A 25,940-nucleotide genomic window follows, 5' to 3' on the forward strand; every position below is an offset into this window, starting at 1 on the left:
GCTAACTGTATATACTCAACGAATTGTTTTCACATCCCAAAGCACATTTCTGGGCGTTTTCCTATATATAAAAAGTAGTAATGAGTATTACTTGGTAAATTATTGATTAAAAGCTAAGTTTTGTCATAGTCCTAGTTTTCTTTATAGTTGATTTTGAATATTATAAGTCCCTTCTTATAATATTTCCGATAAAAACTAAAAGAAAATTTGCATCAATGGACGAGACTGAGAGAATTCAGTTCCTGGGAATCATCAATTATTACGAATAAATAACAAACCCACCAAAAGAGAATCCAATGCTAAGAAATAATTGTATTAACTCTCTATAACAACATCATTTATTCAAATGTATATTGGTTTCTATAGAAAAATATCATTATCGAAAATACATAATATATAATATTTGCTTAGCGGGTTGTCAACAATACAAATAAATAGTGCAAAAGTACATTAAATGAAAATTCCAAAATTAGAACACAGAGACAAAAAAAATGGAAATAATTTTTGAGGCGTATAAAATTCTTGGTAGTCACATGTGACCCACTACTAGAATTTATACAAAACGAAAATCTTGAATACAATATCTTTTTCTGGTGCCATTCAAGATTTTGCCAAAGGTGTATTAAAAATGTCATAATGACATTTGGGGTTACATGAGAAATGATTTATTAGTTCGAACAAATCACTAATTAACGACAAAATGGGGCTGCCAAATGCTAAACAATACTCTAATTAATCTTAGGCGAAGACAAGTGGAAACAGTCCAAAAAGGATGCAAAAGGACAAAAATATCCTCAACTGTAATAATTTAATGCAAGAAAATGATTAAGTAATGAAAACAAGAAAGTCTTCATGAATTGACTGTACAAGTCAAATTACAAAATGTCACACTCAGTCTCAGAACATATAAACTTCTACAAAATTTACTAACATAAATAATGTAGTACTAGTAAATAATTTGTTACGATCAATTAAAACAAGTTAATACGATAACGATAATTTTACTATGTCAATATATATAAGTTAAATTATTGTACAATTTTCTCAAGGTACCAAAACTAATAGAGTTAAAATGTCACTCTCTAGTTTCCATTGAAGAAACAGTAGCCTGGAGATATGTTTGTTGTTACCAGAAATACTTACATTAGATTTCTCATTTTTTTTAAATTTCTATCCAGAAATGTGTAGAGAAGTCACATGTGGTTTCCTTAGTAAAGAAAGGACACGTAAAAGAATAAAATGAAATTATTGAAACCAGAAAAAGGTATTTAGTACCATAAATACAACAACATGCTCCTGGTTATGCATTCCTCTTCAAGAAAAAGTTTCTGTTTTTATTTTCCATCTTTTTTAAAACTAAAATTTGGGATTTAAAAAAAGTGGAGGGAAGAAAATTAAAAAGGAAAGCTGCAATTCCCTCATCTTTCACCGTGGGAAAAAAAAAGAGACAATGTAAAAGGGCTTTTCCAGTTTTACCATCAATTGTCAGTAACTTTGAGAAAAAAATGGTCTTTACAACAATATCATAATGAGAAGGGTAAAATATACGCGGCGGTCCGTAATTCTACCTTAGAAGTAAGGTAAAAAGATGTTTTTGAATTCTGATAAACCTCGACTCAAGACAATAAATAAAAAGAACCAATACATTTGAACGTACACTATAATAGTAGTAATTTTTCTTCTTTTTTTTTTTGAAACTGTTTTTTTTTTTTTTGCAATTTTCTGATACACACAACATGAGCAAGCTAAGTTTTTTGAAAAATACTAAACACAAATATATAATCTCCTCCTATACAAATCTCTCTCTTCACTCCTAGCTAGCTAATTAATATCCCAATGGACCAAAACCTAACAAAATACAATTCAAATCCTTCACAACTCTTCTCTAGCAAAAGGTTCACCAAAGAAACAAACAAAAAATAAAAGGAGTAATAATGACAGACAAAACCAAATGACAACTAACATATACCTCTCTGATCTGTCTGTCTTCCATCAAATCCTCAATTCATATGCAAATGAATCTTTCAAGCACTTTCACTCCAGCACACTTTAGAAATTTAAAACCTGCACAATCCATAAAAATTTAGTGGACATTTTTGAAACTATGAAAACAAAATAAAGGATTTGATAAATGCATCATATACTAAAAAAAGAACTGACCAATATTATAGATTTTACTGAGAGTTGTTTGGATCGTCATTGTCGCTATCTGTAGGTTGAGGTTGAGGTTGTTGTTGCTGATGATGATGTTCCAAGGAGTGACTTTGATGGTCTGAATTTATATTCAAACCACCTCTTGAATACACATTAAGGGCAGCTAACATGCCCAAATTAGTTTCAGACATTCCGAGCCCGAGATGTTGAGATGGTTGTTGTTGTTGTTGCTGCATTAACATTGAGCCTAGTTGTAATGGGTTTCCTCTACCACTTTGAAATTCAAGATTTGGTGGGATATTAAACCTAGGCATGAAATGTAATGGTGCTTGAATAGTGTTTGAGCTACTCATATGGAAAGGCCACATTTGAGACTCAAGTGTTGTAGTTCCTGATGTGCTTGCCATGGGAGCGGACAACGTCTGTCCGCTCCCACTAGCCGTGACCGGCAGCATCCAGAATGGGCTGCCAGTTGTTCCGCTGCTGGGTGGTGGTGCCACCGCCCATAAGCCGGTAGCTGGCATCATATTTGTATGCCGAAGCATATTAGATGATGGTCCAGCTACACCTTCTTGGGAGGAATTGGACTTGGGCAATTGCGAAGAATTTCCCTTGAACTGCTTATTTGAAGGTGAACTAGATCCTCCAGAAGCTTCTCCTTGTGGATTACTTGAACCTTCTTCTTTGAACAAATCCTCTCGGTATCTTTTCCGAAGGTAATTATCAGCCCCCTCTTGACCACCTCCACTACCATCGCCGCTGTTACCACCACCACCTCCACCTCCCGGTAATGATTCTCCGATTGGATTTTGGGTCAGGAGATGAGGATTCTGATGAAACCCTAGCATGTGTGAGAATCCTTCTTCGAAAGGATGAGGGGTATGGTGAGCAGCAGCTAGAGCTAAAGCGCTGTGAAAAGAATGCGGAGCAGACTTAGAAGGAGGAGCGGTGAGACTGGAGCCACTGCTGCGGAGGGATATGTTGAGAGTGGAAAAGTTGGCTGGGATTGTGCCGGTGCCAGTGGCAGCGATGATGGCAGGCTCGGCTTGCTGTAATAGCCACTCAATGGTTTCTCCGTCGGACTTGTGACCTAATTCTCTGGTCAATTGGAAAACCCTAGCTGCACAGGCGGCTGGCATTCGGATGCGCCGCCCTCGTCCGTCAACTTTGGTGTGCCGATCCTTTGTTTGTCGCTTCGGCGGTGGCTGCTGCGGCTGTGGAACAATTTGTGTTTGTTGAATTGCCAGCTGCTGTTGTTGTGGCTGAGATTTCTTGTTTGGGTCAATCAGGGAGTCGGATCTAGTGGCGATAGCAAGAGAAGCGTCCACTAAGTGAGGCGGCTGCTGCTGCTGCTGTTGAGGAGTAGGTGAAGAAGTAGAAGGAGAAGCACTGGTAGCAGCAGCAGCAGGTGAAGGACTTGCAGAATTAGTAAGCCCAGGTGGTGCAGAAGGCTGCTGGATGGATATAGAGGACATAAAAGGAACTGATGATCTCCCATGTTGTTGTTGTTGTTGTTGTTGTTGAAGCTGCTGCTGCTGGTGGTGTTGGTGATGGTGCTGGGAAAGTAGCTGGTACTGATGCTGCTGATGCTGATGTTGATGCTGGTGCTGGTGGTGGAGAGGTGGAGAAGGGGTGGTGCTTTGCTGTTTACTAGTGCTATTAGTATTGTTGCTTTGTAAATCAGTGAGTTCCATATTTTTGTGTTTTAGGAGAGAGAGAAAGAAAGAGAGAGAGAGAGTGGTGGCCTGGACCTGGGTTGGAATGTGGGGGTGGGTGGGGTAATCAAGAATTTTGTTGGTGGGTTCAAGAAAACTGTTCTTTCTTTATCTGTCTGTTTTTTTTTTCTCTCTGTGTCTGATAATTTGTATTCTAACTTCTCAATATCCCCATCTCCATCTCCTCCCCCCCTCTTCTTCCAAATTCAAAAGAAAGAAAGGTGGGGGAAGAGAGAGAAACACTAGAAAAAATCTGTAAAAAAAAAAAGAAAAAAAAACTTTAGAGTAAGATAGGAGCAGAGAAATTTGAGGGTGGGGGCTAACTTGGACTATAAGAGTTTTTGTGGGGTTCATTTAAGTTCTTCTCTGATTGACTCTTGTTTTCTTCCCAGTGAGAAACAGAGAGAGAAGCAGATGAGGACATGAATGAGAGAAAGAAGAGTTCTGGAGTTTGATAAAGGTGTTGTGGGGAAGGGAGTGGGGGTGGGTAGGGAAGCATAGTTTATAGAAATGATATTTTTGAAGAAAAAAAAAAAAAAAAAGAATGGCAATTTAAAGAATTAATTTACTTTTTACTATTATTCTATTTTAACTTGTTATAATAAGTCACGGAATATTTCATCTCATCGCTGCACTAGAGGTCTTATCTCTTTAAGTATGCGACATTTTTATTACCGCTGTAAGTCGTCGGAGGCATGATTTTCGCCAAAGCATGAGGCAAAAAATAAAAAAGTAAAAATATCAAACAATATAATCACCATGTAAGAGATACACTAAATATAATTAGACCTTTCAAGTAGGGTAATTTTCGAACCGCTTCCATCTATTAGCTATTTAGCTGTGCCCCTGATAACTGATTGCGTATATTTAACTCCCAGGTGATTCGAGAATATTATATTATGAATAAAGTACTATTTCTGTTTTGTCTTTTAAGTATTATGAAATACTGTTATGGTGAAGGCATGTAAGTGAATTTTTCTTTAATTATTGCATGCATTTTGAAGGTGATGGGGCCATAAATACCTTGTTTCTGTAATGTAGACACACACAAAAACATAATTTAACTATTACTACTATTCTCTATCTGTCAATCTTAATCTTTACGACAAGAATTTTTTACAAAGGAAATTGAGACAAAGTTATCGTCATCCTCCACGTAGATAGGTGCCCACCAGGAATTATTTTATGATAGGCATGAAAAATGCCAAATTAAATAAAGATAACCATAAGATTTTTACATACTCAAAAATAAGCTACCATAATTAATCACATACTAAATTCTAGCAAAAATAGGGGGTTGAGTAATAGTTGTACTGAATGTTTGTTGATCCTAACAAATTGTATTAATTGTGCTAAAATACTAATGCAACATATTTAAATTAAAATTGATGTGCCTATACTCAAGCTATTCATTAACTTTAATTTAAGCAATTAGAAGATTAGTGATTAGCACCACAGTAAATTCCATTGAACCTTTTCATTGAAGGTATTTTTGGCATTTTGAAAATACATATAATCCAAATTTATTTTTGACCTTTAAAAGACCAAAGGGTCACATTATGTGGATTAAAAAGTGGTCAAATCTAAAAATTTAAATGGGTTCATAACATTCTTTTACACTGTATCAATACATCCTAACGAGCCATAATTTGATAGACAATGCCAACGATATCCTTTTTGCCAACTTTGATATCCATAATTGTGGTTGCATCATTTATATACGAATTATTAGTTTAATTACTCTCAATGTTAGTAATATATGTTGATAAACGTAATTTATTTAAAAAATATTTATTGTTATTCCTAGTTTCACTGAGAAATATTAATTACATGGAAGATGGCACCATTAATTAAAATACAATGATGATTAATATTATCAAAATGTATTTGTTTAGAGCATGCACAAACTTTAAGGACAAATAATAAGTATGAAACTGAAGGGTCGTTTGGTAGAGTGTATTGGCAAATATAGTGCATGTATTAATTAATGCGTATTATGAATGCCTTGTTTGGTACAATTTTTAATCAATGTATAACTAATGTAAGCATTAGTTATACACTCTATTGTGTATTAAGGTGTGCATTACTAATACCACCAATTTTCTATGTATTTGTACTGCAAAGTCTTTAATACATGCATTAACTTATTAAATGACCTTAATACCCCTCAATTTCCCCGTCAAAATATTTCACCATTCCTTTTCCCGCCATTTTAATTTGCAATATTGAATCTTTTCAAAACATTTCACAATTTTTTTCCCACCATTTTAATCTACAACAATGAATAATTGATTTAAATAATTATAACATATTTTTGCTTTGCTTCGAGGTCTTTAAAAAGATATAAAAAAAATTGAGACTATTTCTTAATTTTACGTCTTATATTTTATTTTTGTTTCGACTATTTTAATCCGTTGGCATAATATTTCATGCGCGAAGACGAAAGTCTTGCAATTAATCCGAAACCTCTATATACTAGTTCAACAATACTAATTATGTTTGAGATGACAAAAAAAAATTGTTGCAAAAAAGTGTATAAAATCAAAGAAGGATATTTTTGTAAACAAACATTTCTTTTATAGAAATAATGTAAGATGTATTATTTCTTATACATCAAACCAAATAATGTATAAAAAATAATACATGCATAACTAATACAAGTATAAGTAATACAAGTATTATTAATGCAAGCATTATTAATATGCTATATTTTTCATTGATCTTATGCACTCTACCAAACCACCCCTGAGTGTAAAGTATATGCCATGTTGCTTACTTTAATTAGATTGTGTTTTTCCCTCATGATTTCAGTATAACCAAATCATAGCAATTGGTAGCAGGTGTCATATTGTAAATAGATAGCATCCTGTTTAATTATGGGTGTATTAGTATAGCATTATCTTCTTCATTTGCCTAACCAAAATCTAATTAATTAACACACGTAGATTAATTGCATTTCAAGCATGTCAATTACTAGAAATGGCACAAATGTTTGTTTGGTAACACCGATATCCTGTTTACGACAAAGTTGGAGTTGGGAGATCAGTTCGGCTTGGAGTACTCATGATCATGTTGCTTGCATGGTGGGCTTAATTAGTTAATAAAGTTGCGCTTTGATTTGATTATTAGTTATAACTTTTGACATGATAATAATTTGATTTCGATAATATTTCGAGATTAAAACATTATTAAACGAGTATAATTGGTATAAAATTAAGTCTAAATTTGTCCACAGCAGATAGACGAGTGTTTGGGGTGGAGGGGCATCAGATAAAGCATCAAATGCAGCAGGACAAATCATACCAACCTAACCCCACGCTTCTTCTTACTTGATTTTTTTTTTTTTTTCACTTGTAGTAGTTATTTTTGCGTTTTTTTGGTGTTCGTTTTGAATTTTCAGGAAAATCTTCTCAAATAATAAATAATACACATTTATATTAATTTGAAGGTTTAAATATTCTTTGTAGAATATCGTAGCTCAAAATCAAAAGTACCAATAACTGAGGATTAAAAGAGAGAGAGAGAGAGATTACCCATATTTTAGTTGTCCTAACATTTTACATGATAAAAAAATGCAATAGTTTAGATTATGCCTATAATAAATATATTTTGGACAAGGCCTAATAGTTCTAAAGAGAAATAGTTACAGTGCTTAATAATCTCAAATATCTTTTTTTATTAGACCTTTTTCATATTATGAGATTTTAATTCGTAACATATTGATTTAAACAATAATTCTTTACAAAACTACTCGTATGGTCATGGATTGACAAATTTGTATTTAAATTTGTATTATCTACTTAATTATTAATTCATATATTTTACTTGAAGTGTGAATATAAATATTTATTCAATAAATTAGTGTAAATTCTATTTTTTGATTGAGGCGTAATAGTCCTAACTCTATACCTACTAAAAGTCTTTAATTCATGGCACTAGTCATATTATCTTGAGTGTAAAAAAGTATTTTCAGAAAAGCCGACAAATATTTAAAAAATCTAGTAATTATAATCAAAGTATTTTCAGAAAAGCCAACAATTATTTAAAAAATCTTGTAATTATAATCAGCCAGACAAGTCCCATCTGGACCCAGTCATATATCTACCATTAAATTAAATAAAAGATAATATAAACTAAGCATAAAAACCACCCAACCCACATCCTCATCCTCAATCATCTCAAGCCAATTATAGTATTTTTAGGGGACGTTTGGTTGGGTATTAAGGTATATCGCAATTAAAATAAGAAGATTAAATAATGATGAAATTATTTAATATATATTTATTTTGATAGGTATTTAGTTCATTGGACTAAAATTAAGAAATACACGTTACAATATAAAATAATCGTTTGATTTAAGTTAAAAATTTATAAATAAACTCTTATGATGATTTTAACTTTGTCTTCTTACAAAAAAACTTTGATGAAAGACAATTGTGTCAATTTGTTGGTTCATAACTCTATCCGAGATTGTTAATCGCAGAATTACCTTCCTACATAGTGTCGTACAAAAATAACATCACAATTCTAAAATTACTAATTTTCGAACAAAAATCACATGATATATGAGATAATCTCAAAAAAGTATCTCGAATTGTAATTTTTTACTGCACAAATTAGACGACCCCTTAAAATATAAAATAAAAAGAATTTAATTTCCATGCCGAGACTCTTTTATTTTTCTGCAGCTTAGTTAATCAGACAAAGAACAATATATCCTGTTGATATTATTACTCTGTTTTGAGTAACATAAAAAATTAACTAAAAGGCTGATAATAGTATAAAATTATTTACATAATACTCCAGGTAGTAGTAATAATTTTCTTAAGAAAGAGGAAGACAATTAGGCATTAGCTTGCTTGATTATTCCTTTCTGGCAAATGATACTTATCAGGTTTTTAGATTTAGAGCATCTGCTTTTAGATGGCTTTCTTTTTGTTCCCATTTTGTCCAACTTTTAAAGTTGAAGTGTTGAACTAACCCACTCATCTTGGAACACCATACTTCTCATGGTATATATCTAATTTTATCATCATTATACAATTGCATAAAAATTTAAAATTGAAGGGCTAAAATTACTTGGTATTAGTTGAATAAAAAAACTATTTTCTGAATAATCTATTGGGAGAATCCTTTTGAGTATACCGTTGCTGTCATTAGTGCAGGAGTTCATGGATTCAAGTCGTAGAAACAGCTTCTGACAGAAATGTAAGTTAAGACTGCGTACACTTAACTTTCTTCAAACCCTGAGCACATCGAAAGCTTTACTGCATCGAGCGAGCTACCCTTTAATTTGTCGCTTACATAAAACCATTTAATTGTTCTATTTAATTTACCGTTCCATCACAATCTAGTGAAATCAAGTATTTCAATTGCGTATGGAATCAAGCATCTTAACATTAAATTGGGAGCAGTTATGAATTCCAAAATTGGTTACTGTATTCCTAATTTTGTGAAAACTGTTCACTGTTGTGCTTGCTATGCAAAGACAGTGCTCACTGTGTATTTACTGTTACATACACCAATTTTTGTCTGGTTTCCCATATGCAATGGAGTTTATTGATTGTGACCTTCATTTTCCCATTTTCTCTTCAATCCTTTTCCAATTAACAAAATTTGCTAAGATGACATCATAATATTTATCTCCACAAAAAGAAATTTTCTTTTTTTTTTTTTTTGCTAAAAAAAATAAACAATATAATTGATTGTCACACCACTGTCAGAAATATTCAAATCTATAGCTAGGGGCTAAATGAAGAAACAAACTTATTATTGGTTAGTACACTCCTGAAAATTGTGTACTCAAATACTCTCCTGTTAAATGTTGATTCAACGTTGATCCTCATTTCTTTCTGTTCCCTTTTCCTTTTAACTTACCTCTTTAATTTGCAGTATTTACATAGTATATGTTTTAATTTGTTTATCTGATTTTGATTTGATATAAAATTTTAAAAATGAAAAAAAAGTTGATATTTTATAATCTTAAACTAAAGATACGTAAAATACATTTAATATCCTTTAATTTTATGATTACATATTACGTCGAAAGTTAAAATTAAAGAATAGACTAAAAAGGAAAGTGAAAAGAATGATATGAAGATGGTACTATTTACTTTCCTCAGATGGTTAAAGAAGAAAAAATTGCTGTTCAGAATGACCCAAAATCCAAAGAGAGACTGAAATTTGTGGGGTTAGTTACCCTAAAGTAACTGAAAGCTGCAACTTTGCCTCTCACTTTCTCTGGAAATTTTATTTTTATTTCAAATCTCTGATCTTGTGATGAGGTAAAAAGTAGCAAATGTAAACATAATAAAGTGTACTTGGTATGATGAAGAAGTGAATTTCTTTATTTATTTGTTAAGTAGCCCTTTATTTTAGTGCATTAGTACTTTTATTTTCTGTACAGTGGTATGAGAAAGTGTCAATGTATCATGTGTCACTTTCAACATCAATTAGGGGGTTTGTCCTAATGGTCCAATAGCAAATCATAAGGGTACAACTGATCACTGTGGTGTAAAAACAGATTGTTTGGTGGGATTCATCAAGGTTGTTGTTTCAATATTAGTAGTATCAAGGAAATCAACAAAAGAGTGAAACAAATTTTTGTACTTTTATTACTTGTTTTTCTAACCATTCCATAGTAGATAATTTTACTGATTTGATTAATTCGAATTTATATGTGATAGACTTTTTAAATGGATAAAATGTTTCTCACTAAAAGATTTTATATTTCTAAAAAGCTCAAGCTTTAGACTTCTAGTTGTAGGTGGATGAGTCTAAACGTCCCGCCACACTTCCTGTGGAGGGTTGTGCTGTCATTTTCTTCTCTTCATATTGTAGAATTACTAGGTCAAGAGGACTGGGTTCGCGAGGAGCTACAATATATTCCTTATGTGCTATCAAGACAACGTGTTTGATATGAGGATTGGCTTGTGGCCTGTGGGAGCCAAGCTCATCCGGATCACGCGAGCCTCTATAGTTTGGGTCGTGACAATTTCTCATACTAAGAGAAATTACGAATTTTCTGGCAATCGAAAACAAATATGGAGGAGATACAATTTATTTTGTGAAATAAAAAAGTCGCCATCAATATATATCTCCCTTTTTAGTAGTTGAGGAGTATATGATCAGTAAAATATCAAAACATTTAACCTTTAATCGTATCGATTCGAAAAACAACACCCCCTTTATTGTTTGATAAAATAGTTTGTAACATGGTTTTATTTTCCAGAACTCAAATAATGAGAGGTGGGCATAAAATATATGATAGACACCCACCTAATATTCATTCAAGAATAAAAGAGGAGGAATATAGACACCTTACCTAAAATGGTTCAAATATGTTACTTATTGTCTTAACAAGGAATAAGCCAAAGCAAATCATATATATATAAATCTATTATGATTATGGGGATGATATAGAGGTCATTGGAGTAACAACCAATGATATCATATCACCAAATATGTTTGGATTATAATAAACCTTTTCAATTAGAGGTGTGAAATCTCTCCCCCTCGATCTCTCTCTATTTATTTAATTGATGTATGGAATAAGACTTATTATCAATCCAATAAGATGGTGCACGTAAGTCTTTTCAACTAGAAAGCTACTGGCAATTTGTCTGATCTCATTATCAATTGTCACTTTCCTCAATTACCTCCTTTCTTTTCAACTACTCATATGATTATAGTAAGAGCCTCAATATTACTACTATATATTGTGGGCTACAATGGAAATGCCATTATTTTCTTTTGTTATAAAAATCTTTTCTCCATTTTGTGTTATATAGAGTTGTTGCTTTTAGGCTTTAGCTGCGTAGCAAATATTTCTGTAGGAGATTTTTTCGATTTTCTTTTTTTTGTGTAGTGTTCTATAATAGTGTAAGAGCTTATTAAATTGTCGGAGGTTAGGTAAGCAACGTACCATACAATAAAAACAAGTGTTATTATTCTTCGTTTGCAATCTAATTTGAACCGATTATTATATGAATTCTCAAACTATTATACCCATTTCGCTCCAATACTTAATAAGTTTGATTTTCTAACTCTAATAGTGTGTGTGTATAATTTTCTATATATGTGTATAAAAATTGTCATAGTTGGTAAATGGTGGTGCTAAGGCAATTGCAGCAGAGCTTCTACTCTCATTTTTTCTTCCAAGGTCTGTTGATTTTACATGTTGAGTTATGTAACAAAGTACTAATACATTTGACGAGTATATAAAGGATATTATTCTAGTCATAACTAATTTTCTTTTAGTTAGCTCATATTTTGAGCATGATGTGAACTTCAAGTTTGATCCCTTATGTCAATAATAATAAAATAAACCATCGGGACTTAGTGGTATATTAATTAATGTAGGGAGGGAAGTACAAGTACTGTATTATAATGTTTTAAGATGAATGTTGGAATTGTTCAAAGTAAAAAGAAAAGGAAAAAACATTTTTGACCATTGAAGAAATGAACTTCTTTTAAGAGACAAATTATTAACCTATATATGAAGAATCCAATGAAGTAGTATTAATTAAATATTGTATTATTTTTCACCTCCTTTTAGTAGTTGATTTGTACGTAATCCAAGGATATTTGAACAGTTTTGAGAATTGACACTGGAGAGGGGGGAAAAAAGTGATATAGATACAGTACCTAAAAAATGACCCTACAATTAATTGCTATAGAACTACCTCTCTTATTTTTCTCTGAATTGTACGTGTGTGTGTGAATTATTGACTCTGTTGGTACCACATGAGTAGATTTGTACTATGCTTGTAACTATTCAATGCACCTATAACCAAGTCAAAGATACTATTTTTTAAGTAGTAACTTTTCTTCTTCTTTTTTTTTTGGGTGTTGTGAGTAATGGTGGTGAGTGAATTTGACCAAATTATTTACCATATGAGGGTAATCAAATAGGAATTAATTTTACCGCACCTGAATTCTGCTATCTGATCATCCCATCATCATTTCATTTTACTAACTTTGTACACCTGAATTCCATAACGAGTTGAGGGGGTAAAAGTGCTTCAACCATTTTGATCCTAGAGATTTCAATGGATGTGTAATTTTTAAAATAATGTGAGTTGTTCTATACCAGGCTAGATGAGCACAAGTTAATGCATATAAGTAGATGAGGTGAGAACTAATTAGTTGAGTGCTTGCGTACCGATCCGAATGATATCCTTGTAAAAAGAAAGATTAGTGTTAATCACAATGTATAAAATAACATAAAATATTCTACACATTATATAAAATAAAACAAGTATTTTAGCTTTACAAAGTATAATTTTGTATTCTCCACTAGAATATCAACATTAGAAGGAATGCTTTTTAATTACTTGAATGAAGGAGAGATATTTAAGCAATGATTCATAAGATATTTATTAGTTCAATTGATCAATAGCAAATGGACACGATTAAACTGCAATCATTTGTGTGTTAATCAAAGGATTGGATTTGGGGTGGTGGAAAAAAAGATTGCATTTAGATAAAAAGTCCAAAAGATTGTCCATCATATATTAAAGGGTGAAATTTTGCAGTCAATATTTTGAACTCCAATCAGTTGCCAACATTTTGCGCCATCCCTTTTTCCATATTAAAATGAAAAGAAGAAAATGGTAGAGTGGGTACGTAATTATTATTGTCAAGTAATTCTTATTTCTTAAGGTCTAATCTTTAATCTCATCATCATAAAGCTAGAATTATAAGTATGTTTTGTGTTTATTTTTAATTAGAGATTTCGGATATAAAATCATGGATAAAGGAATTACCTTCGTTGTAAATTGCTTCTTTTATTTTGACATTCTACTTCAAAAATACACATCATAAATCGAAAAGTTAGAAAGTTATTTGTGAAATTTTCTAGCAATATTAATTTGCGATTAACTTCCCTCAAAAAATTGTAAGGATATTTGTTCTAATTTTCTTACCAAAATTAAATTTTAATTTTTTATTGAAGGAAAATAAAAGTAGTATCATAATTACTTTATTTTTCGTTAAAGAAAATAGAATTTTTTTTTCATATTTGACTAACATCTTTCTTGTAGGAATGGTTTTGGACATCTATAAATAGAAAAACCCTCTTCTTATACAACAATATAATAACATCCACAATGTAGTTGTTATGAGTCTTGCTTAGGAGCAGATTTTCTCCAAATAGTTTATTTTATGTTTTTTTATATTAGTTTTTCAATATGTAGGTCGTTTGACCAAATCCTATCAATAATATGTTTTTTAGTATGTTTTTCTTTGTCTTCTGAATTATCACCACAATGATTTGCAACTAATAGCTTCCGCATGACGTCCTCTCGATTTCAAACCCAACAAGTGGTATCAGAGCCTATGGTTCAATGATACAATGGTATGGTTAGACGAGATTAAACAGATTCGATAGTGGTTTCAAATCAAGATGCAATCAATTTGATGATAATGGATATCTTTGTCTAGCTACATGTTAAGAAAAACTTCAACCAAATTACCAATAATTCTGCACCTAATTCATCCTTAAAACCAAAAATCAATTTTCAATGCATGTTTATGGGTTTCAACTTTCAACCCCTGCTATTTTAAGGGGGAAGGACATGGGATGACCATTTTTAAAAAAATGGCCCACGTTTGAAAAGGTGGACATGCTTAGCCAATCGGCTAAAGTAATACCACTTTTCAGCCATTTGGCCTAATTGGGCACATGCAGTCTCTATACTCAATTGATATATTTTTATATCACATTGATACACTTTTATACTATATTGATACACTTTTTAAAAAAGAAAAAGGAAATTTTATGCAAGCACATGCAGTCTCTAAACCCAATTGATACTCTTTTATACCACATTAATACACTTTTATACTACATTGATATACTTGCAGTGTTCATATACTCAATTGATATTCTCTTATACTAGATTGGTACATTTTTTAGAATGCATATAAAAACTATATAGAGTCGTATAAAATATATATCTAAATAATAATTGTAGTTAAAAATTATATAGAATGTATATAAAAATGCTATAATTATTATATAGAATATGTATATGTATAGAAACCCTATAATAATTAATATAAATAAGATAGACGGACTCGTAATATTTTCTCAAAGTCACGAAGTTGAAGTACTTTAATTGAAATTTAATTGTCAGCAAGTTAAGTACTGAAAAGTCAAAGTCTTGAATGACAATAATTTCCTCCAATCCATAGAGAGTGGAAAGAGTTGTCAGTTTTCTCTCACTTTCTCAAAGCAAACAAAGAATGGAAAAAACAAGGCAAAAAAATACAGGCCCGTTAAAAATAAAAAATCGGCCCTATACATAAAACGGAAGGGCTGAATTGTGATGTACCCATCCCTTAATGGCTATTTACTGGGTTTTTAAATTTAGGTGTTAGTTTTGTGGAATTATTTTAGTTTTAGCTGTTATTTTTGTTCTTTTCCCTTATTTTAACGCTTGAGCTTCTTCCAACTCATACATTTACTTCTAACGCATGAGCTGCACTCTTAACTTGTGCTCACTTTCAATGCACAAGGCTCCACTTTCAACTATATTTACTTATAACACATGACTCCAATAATATCAACCCATGCTTCTATTTTTAACGCATAGGGCTTCAATTTTTAACCCATATGAATTTTTAATCATGGTAAGCAGCAGTGATATATGAAGATGGTGTGAAGAAGGAAGATCAAATTTATTTTGTCAGAAAATCAAGTCAAAAAGGGGAGATTCGTTAGGATTTTTGTCCTAATTTTCTTATCAAAATTAAGTTTTAATTTTCTATTGAAGGAAAATAAAAGTAGTACCATAACTACTTTATTTTTCCTTAAAGAAAATAGAATTTTTTTTCATATTTGGCTAACATCTTCCTTAGAGGAATAGTTTTGGACATCTATAAATAGAAGACCCCTCTTCTCATACAACAATACAATAACATCTACAATGTAGTCGTTATGAGTCTTGTTTAGGAAGAGATTTTTTTCAAATAGTTTTTTTTATATTTTTTTATATTAGTTTTTTAACATGTAGGTCGCTTGACCAAATCCTATCAATAATATGTTTTTTAGTATGTTTTTCTTTGTCGTCTGAATTATCACCACGATAATTTGCAACTAATAGCTTCCGCATGACGCCCTCTCAACTTCGAACCCAACAAAAATTCCGTCCAAAATCTGTGCTCCTTCTAAGTAGCTTGAAAACTAGTTAAAATAATATCATTTGTGTGCCTAAGTAGCTACTTTTCACTAATTATTGAAATTCTTTATTTATTTTTTCTTTTCTTTTGATTTTTGTATTATTAATTATTGCAAATGTTCTTTTCTGTATGACTTTTCCACTGATTTTAATATGCTTTACTTGAGTCGAGGATCTATCAAAAGTTAATCTCTCTACCTTCACATGATAAAAGGTAAAATTGTGTACGCATCCTGCCCAAAATCTTCTCGTAGAATTGAACTTGATATATTGTTGTTATATCAACTCTTAAGATATTTATTGTGTTGCTTTTGGGCGCTTGGTAAACATGCAAATGCAAGCAATTCCATTTCTCTTTCTATGCCATTCCAAATACTACAAAGCATTCATCTGCATTATATAAATTTTCAAGAAAAACATCATACTATAAAATACAAAGCCTATAAGTTTAGGATTGTGACAATTCCTAGAAAGAAAGGGACCCAATTTTCCTCAAAGTTGAGTCTAAATTCCTTCTTTTATGAAAACATTATTGCCTCTATAGGTTAGGATGATGGTACTATATAAATTTAGAACTTAGCTTCAAAGGGCATTTATTACTGTGTAGAATGATCCATTTTCAAATTTGCCGTATAAAACGCACTCATTCTAAAGTTATATGTATGATTCCCTACTTATTAGGTACATCTACACTAGTCACAAATAAAAGAAAGTTTATCATTCGTCGATTTTAATGATGTTTGTACAATTTCAGTTTGATGTTAAAAAATATAAGCATCCATAGTACCTTATATGGATGTTGGTAGGTGTGTGACTTATATATTGAGATTCTTCCTACTAATGTGCGCCAAATTGTACCAATAAAATAAGTTGGTATATAAACATCGTAAATATTGTTCCATTGGGGAATCTTAGTTAGTTAGTTATCTGAACTTTCACCTTGCTGGTGAGGGTTCGATTCCCCACATTATAATCTCCTCCCCATTCCCCTTCCCCCATTTTTTTTTTTTTTAAAAAGAAGTAAATATTGTTCCATTAGAAAATATAATAAAGTAAATAACATAAACATACACTTTAACTTATCATATTTACTCAAGTTCTCATCCTTACAAATATCCCAACTAATTATGTATCTTCATTGAATGTATCGGGAGCTAATTATGTATCTCAATAACTCCAAAATCAGAAAAAATATATTGGGAGCTAATGATGTATCTTTGTTGGATGCATCATGTATCTCGACAAACCCAAAATCGAAAAAAATTGTATCGGGAGCTAATTATGTATCTTTCAATGGATGTATCGAGAGCTAATTATGTATCTTTCAATGGATGTATCGAGAGCTAATTATGTATCTCAACAGACCCAAAATCGAGATTTATTAATGCAAAATGTCAGAATTTTCTGTAATTAAGCTCTAAATTGTCGGGTTTTATGTTGTTTGTGCAACATAATAATTCCATAAATTTTTGCTTGTCCTTGGCAAAAGAATGTGGGCTTTTACTCGTTGTAGGGCTCTGAATTTGGGCCTGGCAAAAATTGTAAATTGAACTCTGTTGATTGTGTGGCTTCTTCTTCTATTGTTGAGTACTGGGCTTTTATTATATAGGGCTCTGAACATGTAATAACGAGCCCAAAGGCAAAACTTATGTATTGTGGGCCAGCAATGGGCTCACTGCTTCCTATTGGGGCCCAAGTCCAGTACATCCATAATCTTAAGCTGGGCCAACCTGTAGTATGTAGTGCAGATTAGAGACATCAGATTCAGCTGTCTGTTGGTAGAATCCACCTTTTTTTCCTTTGTCAATTGCACAAATAACCACTTTTCAACCTCGAAAAATAGTCATTATCATGAAATTTCACTTGTAAGAGTTGAAGCTAAAGGTTGGGAAAGTTGGTAGCTCGCGCTATTACATGGTAGAATAATACACCTAACAGTGTGGTGAAATGATCCTCTTTTACCAATTAGATATCTCGAATTTGAACTAGGAAAATAGAGTTTCCTACGGTATTAGAGCGTTTTATTATCCATACGTGCCTTCGTTGTGCGAGTGTGAATCATTCTTTGTGGCAGTAAATTTGGAATAATGAATACTTAATAAGAAAAATTAATGACATTTTTAGTTTGGTATAAGAGAATCAGAACAATTCTTATAGAAATTGTTGTTTAATGGGTGATTGTTGGTGTGACACGACAACTATGCCATGAGCGTGGGATTTTCTAAATTTCGAAAAGCAAAAAAGGAAGGGACAATGAAATTAAAATAAGAAAAAGTTTTCTTCAGCTTTTACAAAAGTAATTTAGCATATTAAGACCTAATAATTACATAAAATGAGAATCTTTTTTTAGATCCCCAGAAAATTTTTTCACAGGTCCATATGGTACACAAAAAAGTGAGAAAAAGAGCACAAAAGGAGAATAGGACCCAAAACCCAGCTAATTTTACCACTCTCACGTCAGAGTTTGAACCTTTAATTTGCCTTTTGATCTGCCCAACTCCCTTTAACTTTTTCTTTGTGCTCCTTCTTGTTGTTTTTTTAAATCATAGTATTATTAGTTTGTTAGTTTGTGGGTAGGTCAATTAATTTCACTAGATAATACATCTTACTAATAAACCCTTTCGGAAAAATATGGAATTGCGGCATGCAGCAAGAGATGCTTCAGCACATTTCGTTCTTGCTCAGCTGCTCTTAATTTATTATGAGAGAGAGTTGCTACACGTCTGTTCTTGCTAGTCAAATGATTGTCTGCTAGAAAATATAGAGGAGGTATCAGGTAACTGCCAAACATGTTTGGATAAATAAGAAGAAATTATTTAGTATTTTTGCCTCTACAGTTGATGAAATTCTAATTTTCAACTCACTACGTTAACTACTAGGTTACACCTACAGCCCATATCTTTCTTTTCTAACTTTTACTAACCCCACCACTGAAAAGAAGCCCAATGATAGCATTTTTCTACTTTATTATTTATACCATGAGGTCTATTGTTAGGTTCTCTAGTACACAATCTTGTAAACTTTTGTTGTTAATGATGCTAATTTTGTTTGAGTTGTACTGAAGCTTATCATGAATGAGAAGATAAACAAAACGTAGACCTGTCATTTCACAAGTTGTTAGGTTTACTTCCTTGCATCTCACAAGCTATATGATTCAAGTTGTTTGCTCTGCATATACTACTACATACCTGTATTTTCACACGGTGGGGTCTAGGGAGGTTAGAGTTTACGCAATTCATACCATTATCTCAGAGGTGAGGTAGAGAAGTTATTTACTATGGACTTATTGATTGTTATATACTAAAAATACGGCTTAAGTGGGAGGACGTTACACTAAACACGTGTTGTTAATCAACCTAAAAACATGGTCAATACACTGTTGGAGCCAATCAGATTAAAATGTGAGAACAAAAACATTTTGTAGCTTACTTTGTCATTGCATATTAACTCAAATCCGTTAGATTTGGTCATATCCAAGAAAATAATTCGCCTTGATACAAGTGATCGGTTGTAACATAAGTATTGCATCTACATATTATGTACAATTCCAATAGACTAAAATAATATATATTTTCTGCCTAATATATTCCCTTGTTTTTCTATATATATATTTACACCTTCTAACTCACAACAGAAAGAATGCTTCTTTTTCATAACCAAGACATGATTATAAACAACCAAAATCTCTAATTTGCTTCTATCTTCTTGTCAAATTACAGCATATATAGGAAGTAGCAAAAGGTTTAAAATATTACAGAAATGATGAAGGAATTCGAGTATAAAGAGCTTGAAAAAGCCACAGAGAACTTCTCACAATCAAGACTCATTGGTAAAGGAAGCCATGGATGTGTATACAAAGGCATGTTAGAAGAAGATGGTAAGATCATAGCAATAAAGAAACAATCATTGGGACTTCAAAAAATAGAAGACAACTCCAAGCTCGAGAACGAAGTAAGTGTTCTATCGTCTTTGCCTGAAAACTCTTTCATCGTTAACTTTCTTGGAACGAGTCGTCATGACGGCTCGTCCAAGAACGAAACTTTTCTCATCATGGAGTACTTACCAAATGGCACCCTTTACCAAATGCTTCATGCACAAAATAATATCCTTCCTAATTGGCCTAAACGTGCCCAAATAGCCATTCAAGTTGCTAAAGCGATCCAATTTCTTCACCAAGCTAAGCCTTCATCAATTGTTCATAGAGATATAAAGTCTGCCAATATTTTGTTTGATTCAAATTGGAATCCTAAGTTGGCTGATCTTGGACTTGCCCTAAGGATGAAAAATGATTGTGAAAATCATGACGATGATGACTCACCAAGTCATCGTTCGATTCGACCAGCTGGCACGATTGGCTACCTTGATCCTGCTTACACCAAACCAAGCAAATTAAGCACCAAAAACGACGTCTTTAGTTTTGGAGTACTGCTCTTGGAGATTATGTCATCAAGAAAGGCTATCGATGTTTCGAAATCCCCAGTTTCTATAGTTGATTGGGCAACAAAATTGATTGAAGAGGGACGTGCGTTGGAAATTTGTGACAAAAGAATGCATGTGCCATGGTACATGGAGGCCACGATAAAGAACATGTTGAGCATAGCCACACGTTGTGTCTCTCCAAAGAAAATAAGTAGACCATCAATTGAAGAAGTTGTGATGGAAATGGAGAATGTGATAATTGAGCCAATTAGGTTTCCTTTATGGAATATATTAAGAGGCCTAACACTTTTGAGAAGGAAAAGAAAAAGATGCAGAAACCATTGTAGTATTATTACTACAAATAGTGTTACCAAGACTTGTGCACAACATGAAAGGAAGTTGTTGCTTAGGGAAATATTGGCTGATAAAGTCACAGAGTAGATGGGTTCAATTTTTGGGTTTTCATCGTTGAATGCACTGTACGTTTGATGTTTTTTTTGCAATTTTACTAATTTTAAGCCTAAAACATATGCTTTGTACAAAAATTAGCTCGTTATGTCGAATCTTGTAAGAGAGTTGCCACATTCATTTATGTTATTGAATGATGATGAGGATAATTTTAGTTAGTGATTGTTGTTTTGATTATGATTATAATGCGTTTATTGAAGCAGAACAAGTCCAATACTCCATTCCTGATTTATGGGATTTAGTTTTGATCGAAACCGGACCGGACCGGACTGGACCGAGTCATCAATAAGTGAATGACTCGTTGAGTGGATTACAACTCGAAGCAGTTAATGATGAGGCTTTTCAGGGGCATGCATTGCCAAACACAAGACTCCCAAAAGTAGGTAGAAATGGGACTGTTTATCAAAGATATATTGTAATTTAGAAATGACGTGTAATTCTTTGGTGATGTTACACTTCTACCAATGGCTTTTTAGTGTCAAATATTTAAGAAATTCTCCAACATTTACATTGGGAGAATGTTTTGACCAGAATGTTTTGTAGTTTGATTTTGCAGCTCACGTTTCTGAAACATTTGTATTTGTTGTACTATTTCCTTATTCTTAACTACTCCCAGCTACCTCTTTTAACAGATTAACGTTTCATTAACATTCTTATTTGTTTTCTTAACTCAAGATTCTCTAACATATAACATCATACAAGAGATGGATTTAAGAGTTTTCAATTAATTTTTCTTTATAGACAAATTTTCTTCGTTATTCAGTACGACACATCCTGAACTTCTGATCATGTAATGTCTTGTTTCTTTAGTACAATTTTTTTTCTTCATGTCAATGACTAGTCATATCGTGCTGTCGAGTCGAGTCTGTGTTTATTTACTTTGTTTTCCTTTTCTTATGATTTTTTATTTTTAAAAACGTTTTATTAGTTTGGACTTGGGGGATTTGGATAATCCTAATTCCTGTATTCCATTTGACAAACTTTTTCTAATAAGAAAGAGTACTTTATTCTTGAGCTTGTATTTATATTATTGTCTAGGAAGATTTTTGTGATCTTTCAATTTGTAAACAATATGATCCATATGTGGAAAGGAGATAAAGGAATATCAACTTTGATGAATAAAGTAGTAGTACAAGTTTTTCTGCGTTTAAACAAACATGATACCCTTATCTCACTTTAATATATTAATAAACCATAATTTATTTATATAAAAGAAGTTATAATATTGTTACTTTAATATATTAATAAACTATGATTTATTTATTTCTTTATTATAAAAGAAGATATAATATTGTTAAATGATACCCTTTGTCTGGTCATCATCATTCCTCTACATCGATTTAGGCTTTAGCAGCCAAGTTGACAACGATGGGTTGGAGTAGGGGTAAGGAGGAAGGAAGGAAGTAAGGTTGAATTGGAGTTTCTTTTTGAAACATTTTCATGGGAGAATATTAATAATAGAATAAAAATATTGTGGAATTATTAGATTGAAATGCACAAGAGATTCGAATATTTAGATCAACAAGTCAAGTCCTCTGGGTTATGCATTTGGAGAATTGAGCAGCGATATAATTGCATAGAGCACTTATGGAACATTTGGGCAGTTTCAGTCTGTCTTATGTCATGGCATACAGCAAATCTTCATTGCATTTAGTACACGGCTTTTAAGAGCGTTGAATCCAACTAAAGTTGAGGATTTAGGTTCTAATCCATGGATGGTTTTACTTGAGTTATCAAAGCAAGCATAAAAAAAAAAGATAGAAGATGAGAGAAAAACTTGATTCTAGGGAAGGCAGACATCAGGATTATAACTTAAAGGAGTATTAGATGATATGCCCCTGCTGGGAACACAAAATTGCAAGTACACAACGATAACTTGTTTGAAATCTCAAATACTCAACACTAATGCAAGTACAGATAAATAACAAAAGATAGCCTCAGGGGATCTTTAGCTCCATAATCCTAAGCTGCATCACCAACTTCCATCTAATGAGATTTCACGTACTCTTGGACGATATGGAGACCCTCAGTTTCCTCACCATAATCCTGAAGAACAATCAGAAATTCATTAAGATAAAAGAATTTCTAGCTTGGTAACTTATCATCAAGTAATGGTTATGCAAATCCAAAAGGGGATATATAGGATGTACCTTCACTACAACACAGCCACAACCAACAACCTTCCTTGCTTTCCCTTCAGAATCAATCTTGCACAGCTGTAAACGAAGAAAGATCACAGTCGATGAGTAAACTGATTTTGACTTACATCATGCACTTCAACAAAAACAGAAGCAGCAAAACATTTAAAGAAGTCAACAAAGTTGGTAATATGCAGAATCTTCCTGCGCCAACATAAAGTAAAGCCTGCAACCACTTCATTCTGAGGATTATTTATCAAAATCCCTTGCTACCCTTTCCCCTCCTAAAAGAAGCAAGGATAACTAGAACAAACACGCAGTCCAATTTCATTTTCACAAAGAAAGCAGCTAACCGGGAAACATTAAATTCGAGTCATAGCTTAACAACCATATATGAGCTACTTACACCAGCCCATTCGCCGAGAGTTTTTGCATTGGGAACTGTAATCAAACTGACATTGTGATCAGCACAAAGTGCTTTCACCAGTTTGACATAATCAGGCTGGTCACAGTCCTCTGCCAGCACACATAGCTGTGCAGCATGCTTCTCAATGACCTTTGCACCTTCATGGAGTCCTCGAGCAAGACCTCCATGAGCTTTAGACTTCCTAAGCACCAGCTGCAGAGCAGTCATGATATCCATGGGCTCTCCAAGTGCTGGAGCAGGAGTCTCGGCAACAGGAACAGCAACAGCAGCATCCTCTCTACAGGTATACAAATGTCAGCCGAATTAAATCTCACATCAAAGGTTCAAGATAGGCACAGATCATAACCAGACTGACAAAGCAAGAAATAATCATCCACAGCCATGTTACAAAGGTATACAAGACAATTACACAGGAAAAACAAACATGACCAACACAAAAGGTTGACATTAGAGCAGGATGAAGGTAGGAAATCCAAAGCAAATATTAAATTTATTATTTTCTGATGAAGCAAATAATAAACTTAATCTACACACACAACTTTTTACGATAGATCTTATCTACATCCAAATCCCACTAACAATATCCACTGATATCACGATTAAGTGGTCAACCAATCGGATAAAATATTAGTCTTTTTCATGGTTAGCCTGTTTAGTATTTGTTTTCTGGATTTTTATTACTACAGCAAGGGCAAAGGTCCAAATTTGTTCTGAATTAAACGTGAAACGGTTCAGAGTTACATCTAAACTATGTGAACCATCAAGGTAATATTTATAGGCAAATTCGAATCACTTCATATAATTTAGGGGCAAATTTGAAAATTTTCTGTCTAAGGTCTTGAAATTCTAACAATAAACAAACAGTGATAAAACTGCTAACAAAGATGCAATACACGGCTGAAATAAAGAAGACAAAACTGAGCTAGGCTACTAAATTTCATTATGCTTCAAGCAACTGACTTAGCAAATGCCTACTAATTAGTTTTCTTAGAATCCATTAAAATAACAACACATCAGTTTTATTGCATGGAATGTTCCAGTTAATCTACAGAGACAATTCATCACAGTTCTAGATTACTAGCTATAAACAGCCAAGTAAACCAATTTTAAACAAGAGATCTTACAGCACGGCGACACTTACCCAGACATGTTTTCTTTTCTTGGTAAATGTTAAAACCCACAACAGAAACCCAGCGACCTGTTATTTCCAAAATGTCGAACACGAAACTCAGTCAGGTAAATAGAATCAATAACAGACTCCATAAACCCTCATACTAAATATATCGTGTCAACTCATCCAATATCCAAAAAAAAAAAACCCAAATATTCATTCTTTTTTATTTTACAATAGTGTAACAAGATTCATTAAACTTCCCATATACTAAATAAAATAGCAAATTCATGTGTATCTGACCTTTCAAGAATCTACAGACGAAGCAATTTGCTTTTGAGAGGCTGCAGTAATGGCGAAGGGGGCGTTAGGGAAGAAGAACAAGTGTATAAAGGTTATATATATATATATATAAGAGGATCAAAAACGGCAACCCTAAAGTGAGCATTCTCCTGTACCTCCTTTGGGCTATTATAAATTGGGCCCAAAAAACTATTTATACCGATTTTGTTTGCTTTGTTTTTTCATTATAAATACATGTATATATATTTAATTAACATATGAGAAAATACATCGAATCACTCCTCAACTTGTCGTCAAAATTTACTTTAGTTTCTAAACTAATCGGGCAATTATATACCCCTTAATAACTTTCAACTGAATTAAATATCCCCTAAAGATATATTATCACTCTCACAAAGAGAGGTGCACTACACACGCGCCTACGTCACTGTCACATAAATATTTATTTAAAAAATGATGTCGTATATATATAAAAAAAAAATTTGCTTTCTTCTTCACAACCCCCCTACCCATACCACACCAGTCCACCACTTTTCCTACTGCAACAACACCAAAAATTTCACCATTAACACAAGATTCTCACTCTTCACCCACTCCACAAAAACAACAATCACACCAGCACATTTACAAATCCATTTCAATTTTCTTTCTCTTGAACGATAATTGATATAGAGAAGAAATAACTAATAGGCCAAAGACTGCCGAAGCCTGAAAACTAAACCAAAAAACTAAACCAAACACTACAACAAACGTCCTAGGATGAACCTGTCTTTAACAACGACATCAATTTCTCAATCAACAACAAACGAATCCACCAACCCATCATTCACCCGATTATACGAAATTGAATTCATCAAATTTGATGAATTTCCGATAAGCACAAGAATTTTCTCCAATTTTCAATAAAAACTGATTTACCATAGTCTCCAAAACTTTAAGCTTGCTCCGATTCTCCTGAACCTTAAATTCCAATTCTGACCGTAGCTAATTCAATTACATTTTTGTCAAATGGAACATGAGCTG

The 25,940-nt window shown here is 32.7% G+C and overlaps 3 protein-coding genes across 3 annotated transcripts; 1 reads left to right on the forward strand and 2 right to left on the reverse strand.

The window, feature by feature from the left end:
* Positions 1 to 1,664: 1,664 nt before the first annotated feature.
* LOC107839896 (transcription factor TCP8) lies at positions 1,665 to 4,394 on the reverse strand. The gene is made up of 2 exons (XM_016683556.2): positions 2,161 to 4,394; positions 1,665 to 2,064 (listed from the first exon to the last, which is right to left on the reverse strand). The coding sequence occupies exon 1, from the start codon at positions 3,846 to 3,848 to the stop codon at positions 2,175 to 2,177; it is 1,674 nt and encodes a 557-aa protein (XP_016539042.1). The 5' UTR covers positions 3,849 to 4,394; the 3' UTR covers positions 1,665 to 2,064; positions 2,161 to 2,174.
* Positions 4,395 to 19,315: 14,921 nt separating this feature from the next.
* Positions 19,316 to 21,090, forward strand: LOC107879873 (serine/threonine-protein kinase-like protein At5g23170). Its single transcript, XM_016726805.2, has one exon. It carries the CDS (start codon positions 19,811 to 19,813, stop codon positions 20,909 to 20,911), a length of 1,101 nt encoding a protein of 366 aa, XP_016582291.1. The 5' UTR covers positions 19,316 to 19,810; the 3' UTR covers positions 20,912 to 21,090.
* A 1,629-nt stretch (positions 21,091 to 22,719) lies between these two features.
* Positions 22,720 to 25,080, reverse strand: LOC107839897 (40S ribosomal protein S12). Its single transcript, XM_016683557.2, has 5 exons — positions 24,918 to 25,080; positions 24,645 to 24,701; positions 23,483 to 23,780; positions 23,089 to 23,154; positions 22,720 to 22,984 (listed from the first exon to the last, which is right to left on the reverse strand). Exons 2-5 carry the CDS (start codon positions 24,650 to 24,652, stop codon positions 22,925 to 22,927), a joined length of 432 nt encoding a protein of 143 aa, XP_016539043.1. The 5' UTR covers positions 24,653 to 24,701; positions 24,918 to 25,080; the 3' UTR covers positions 22,720 to 22,924.
* Between the last annotated feature and the right edge of the window lie 860 nt (positions 25,081 to 25,940).

This window comes from Capsicum annuum, chromosome 8 (genome assembly GCF_002878395.1).
Source record: "Capsicum annuum cultivar UCD-10X-F1 chromosome 8, UCD10Xv1.1, whole genome shotgun sequence".
NCBI lineage: Eukaryota > Viridiplantae > Streptophyta > Magnoliopsida > Solanales > Solanaceae > Capsicum > Capsicum annuum.

What these genes read in the sequence shown, in the direction of transcription:
- LOC107839897 (XM_016683557.2), bottom strand. An exon ending in CTCTCGGCGAATGGGCTGGT is followed by an intron (nt 23,155 to 23,482) that starts GTAAGTAGCTCA and finishes CTTCGTTTACAG; the next exon opens with CTGTGCAAGATTGATTCTGA. An exon ending in GTGGCTGTGTTGTAGTGAAG is followed by an intron (nt 22,985 to 23,088) that starts GTACATCCTATA and finishes ATTGTTCTTCAG; the next exon opens with GATTATGGTGAGGAAACTGA.
- LOC107839896 (XM_016683556.2), bottom strand. Translation starts at nt 3,848, where the DNA reads ATGGAACTCACTGATTTACAAAGCAACAATACTAATAGCACTAGTAAA.
- LOC107879873 (XM_016726805.2), top strand. Translation starts at nt 19,811, where the DNA reads ATGATGAAGGAATTCGAGTATAAAGAGCTTGAAAAAGCCACAGAGAAC.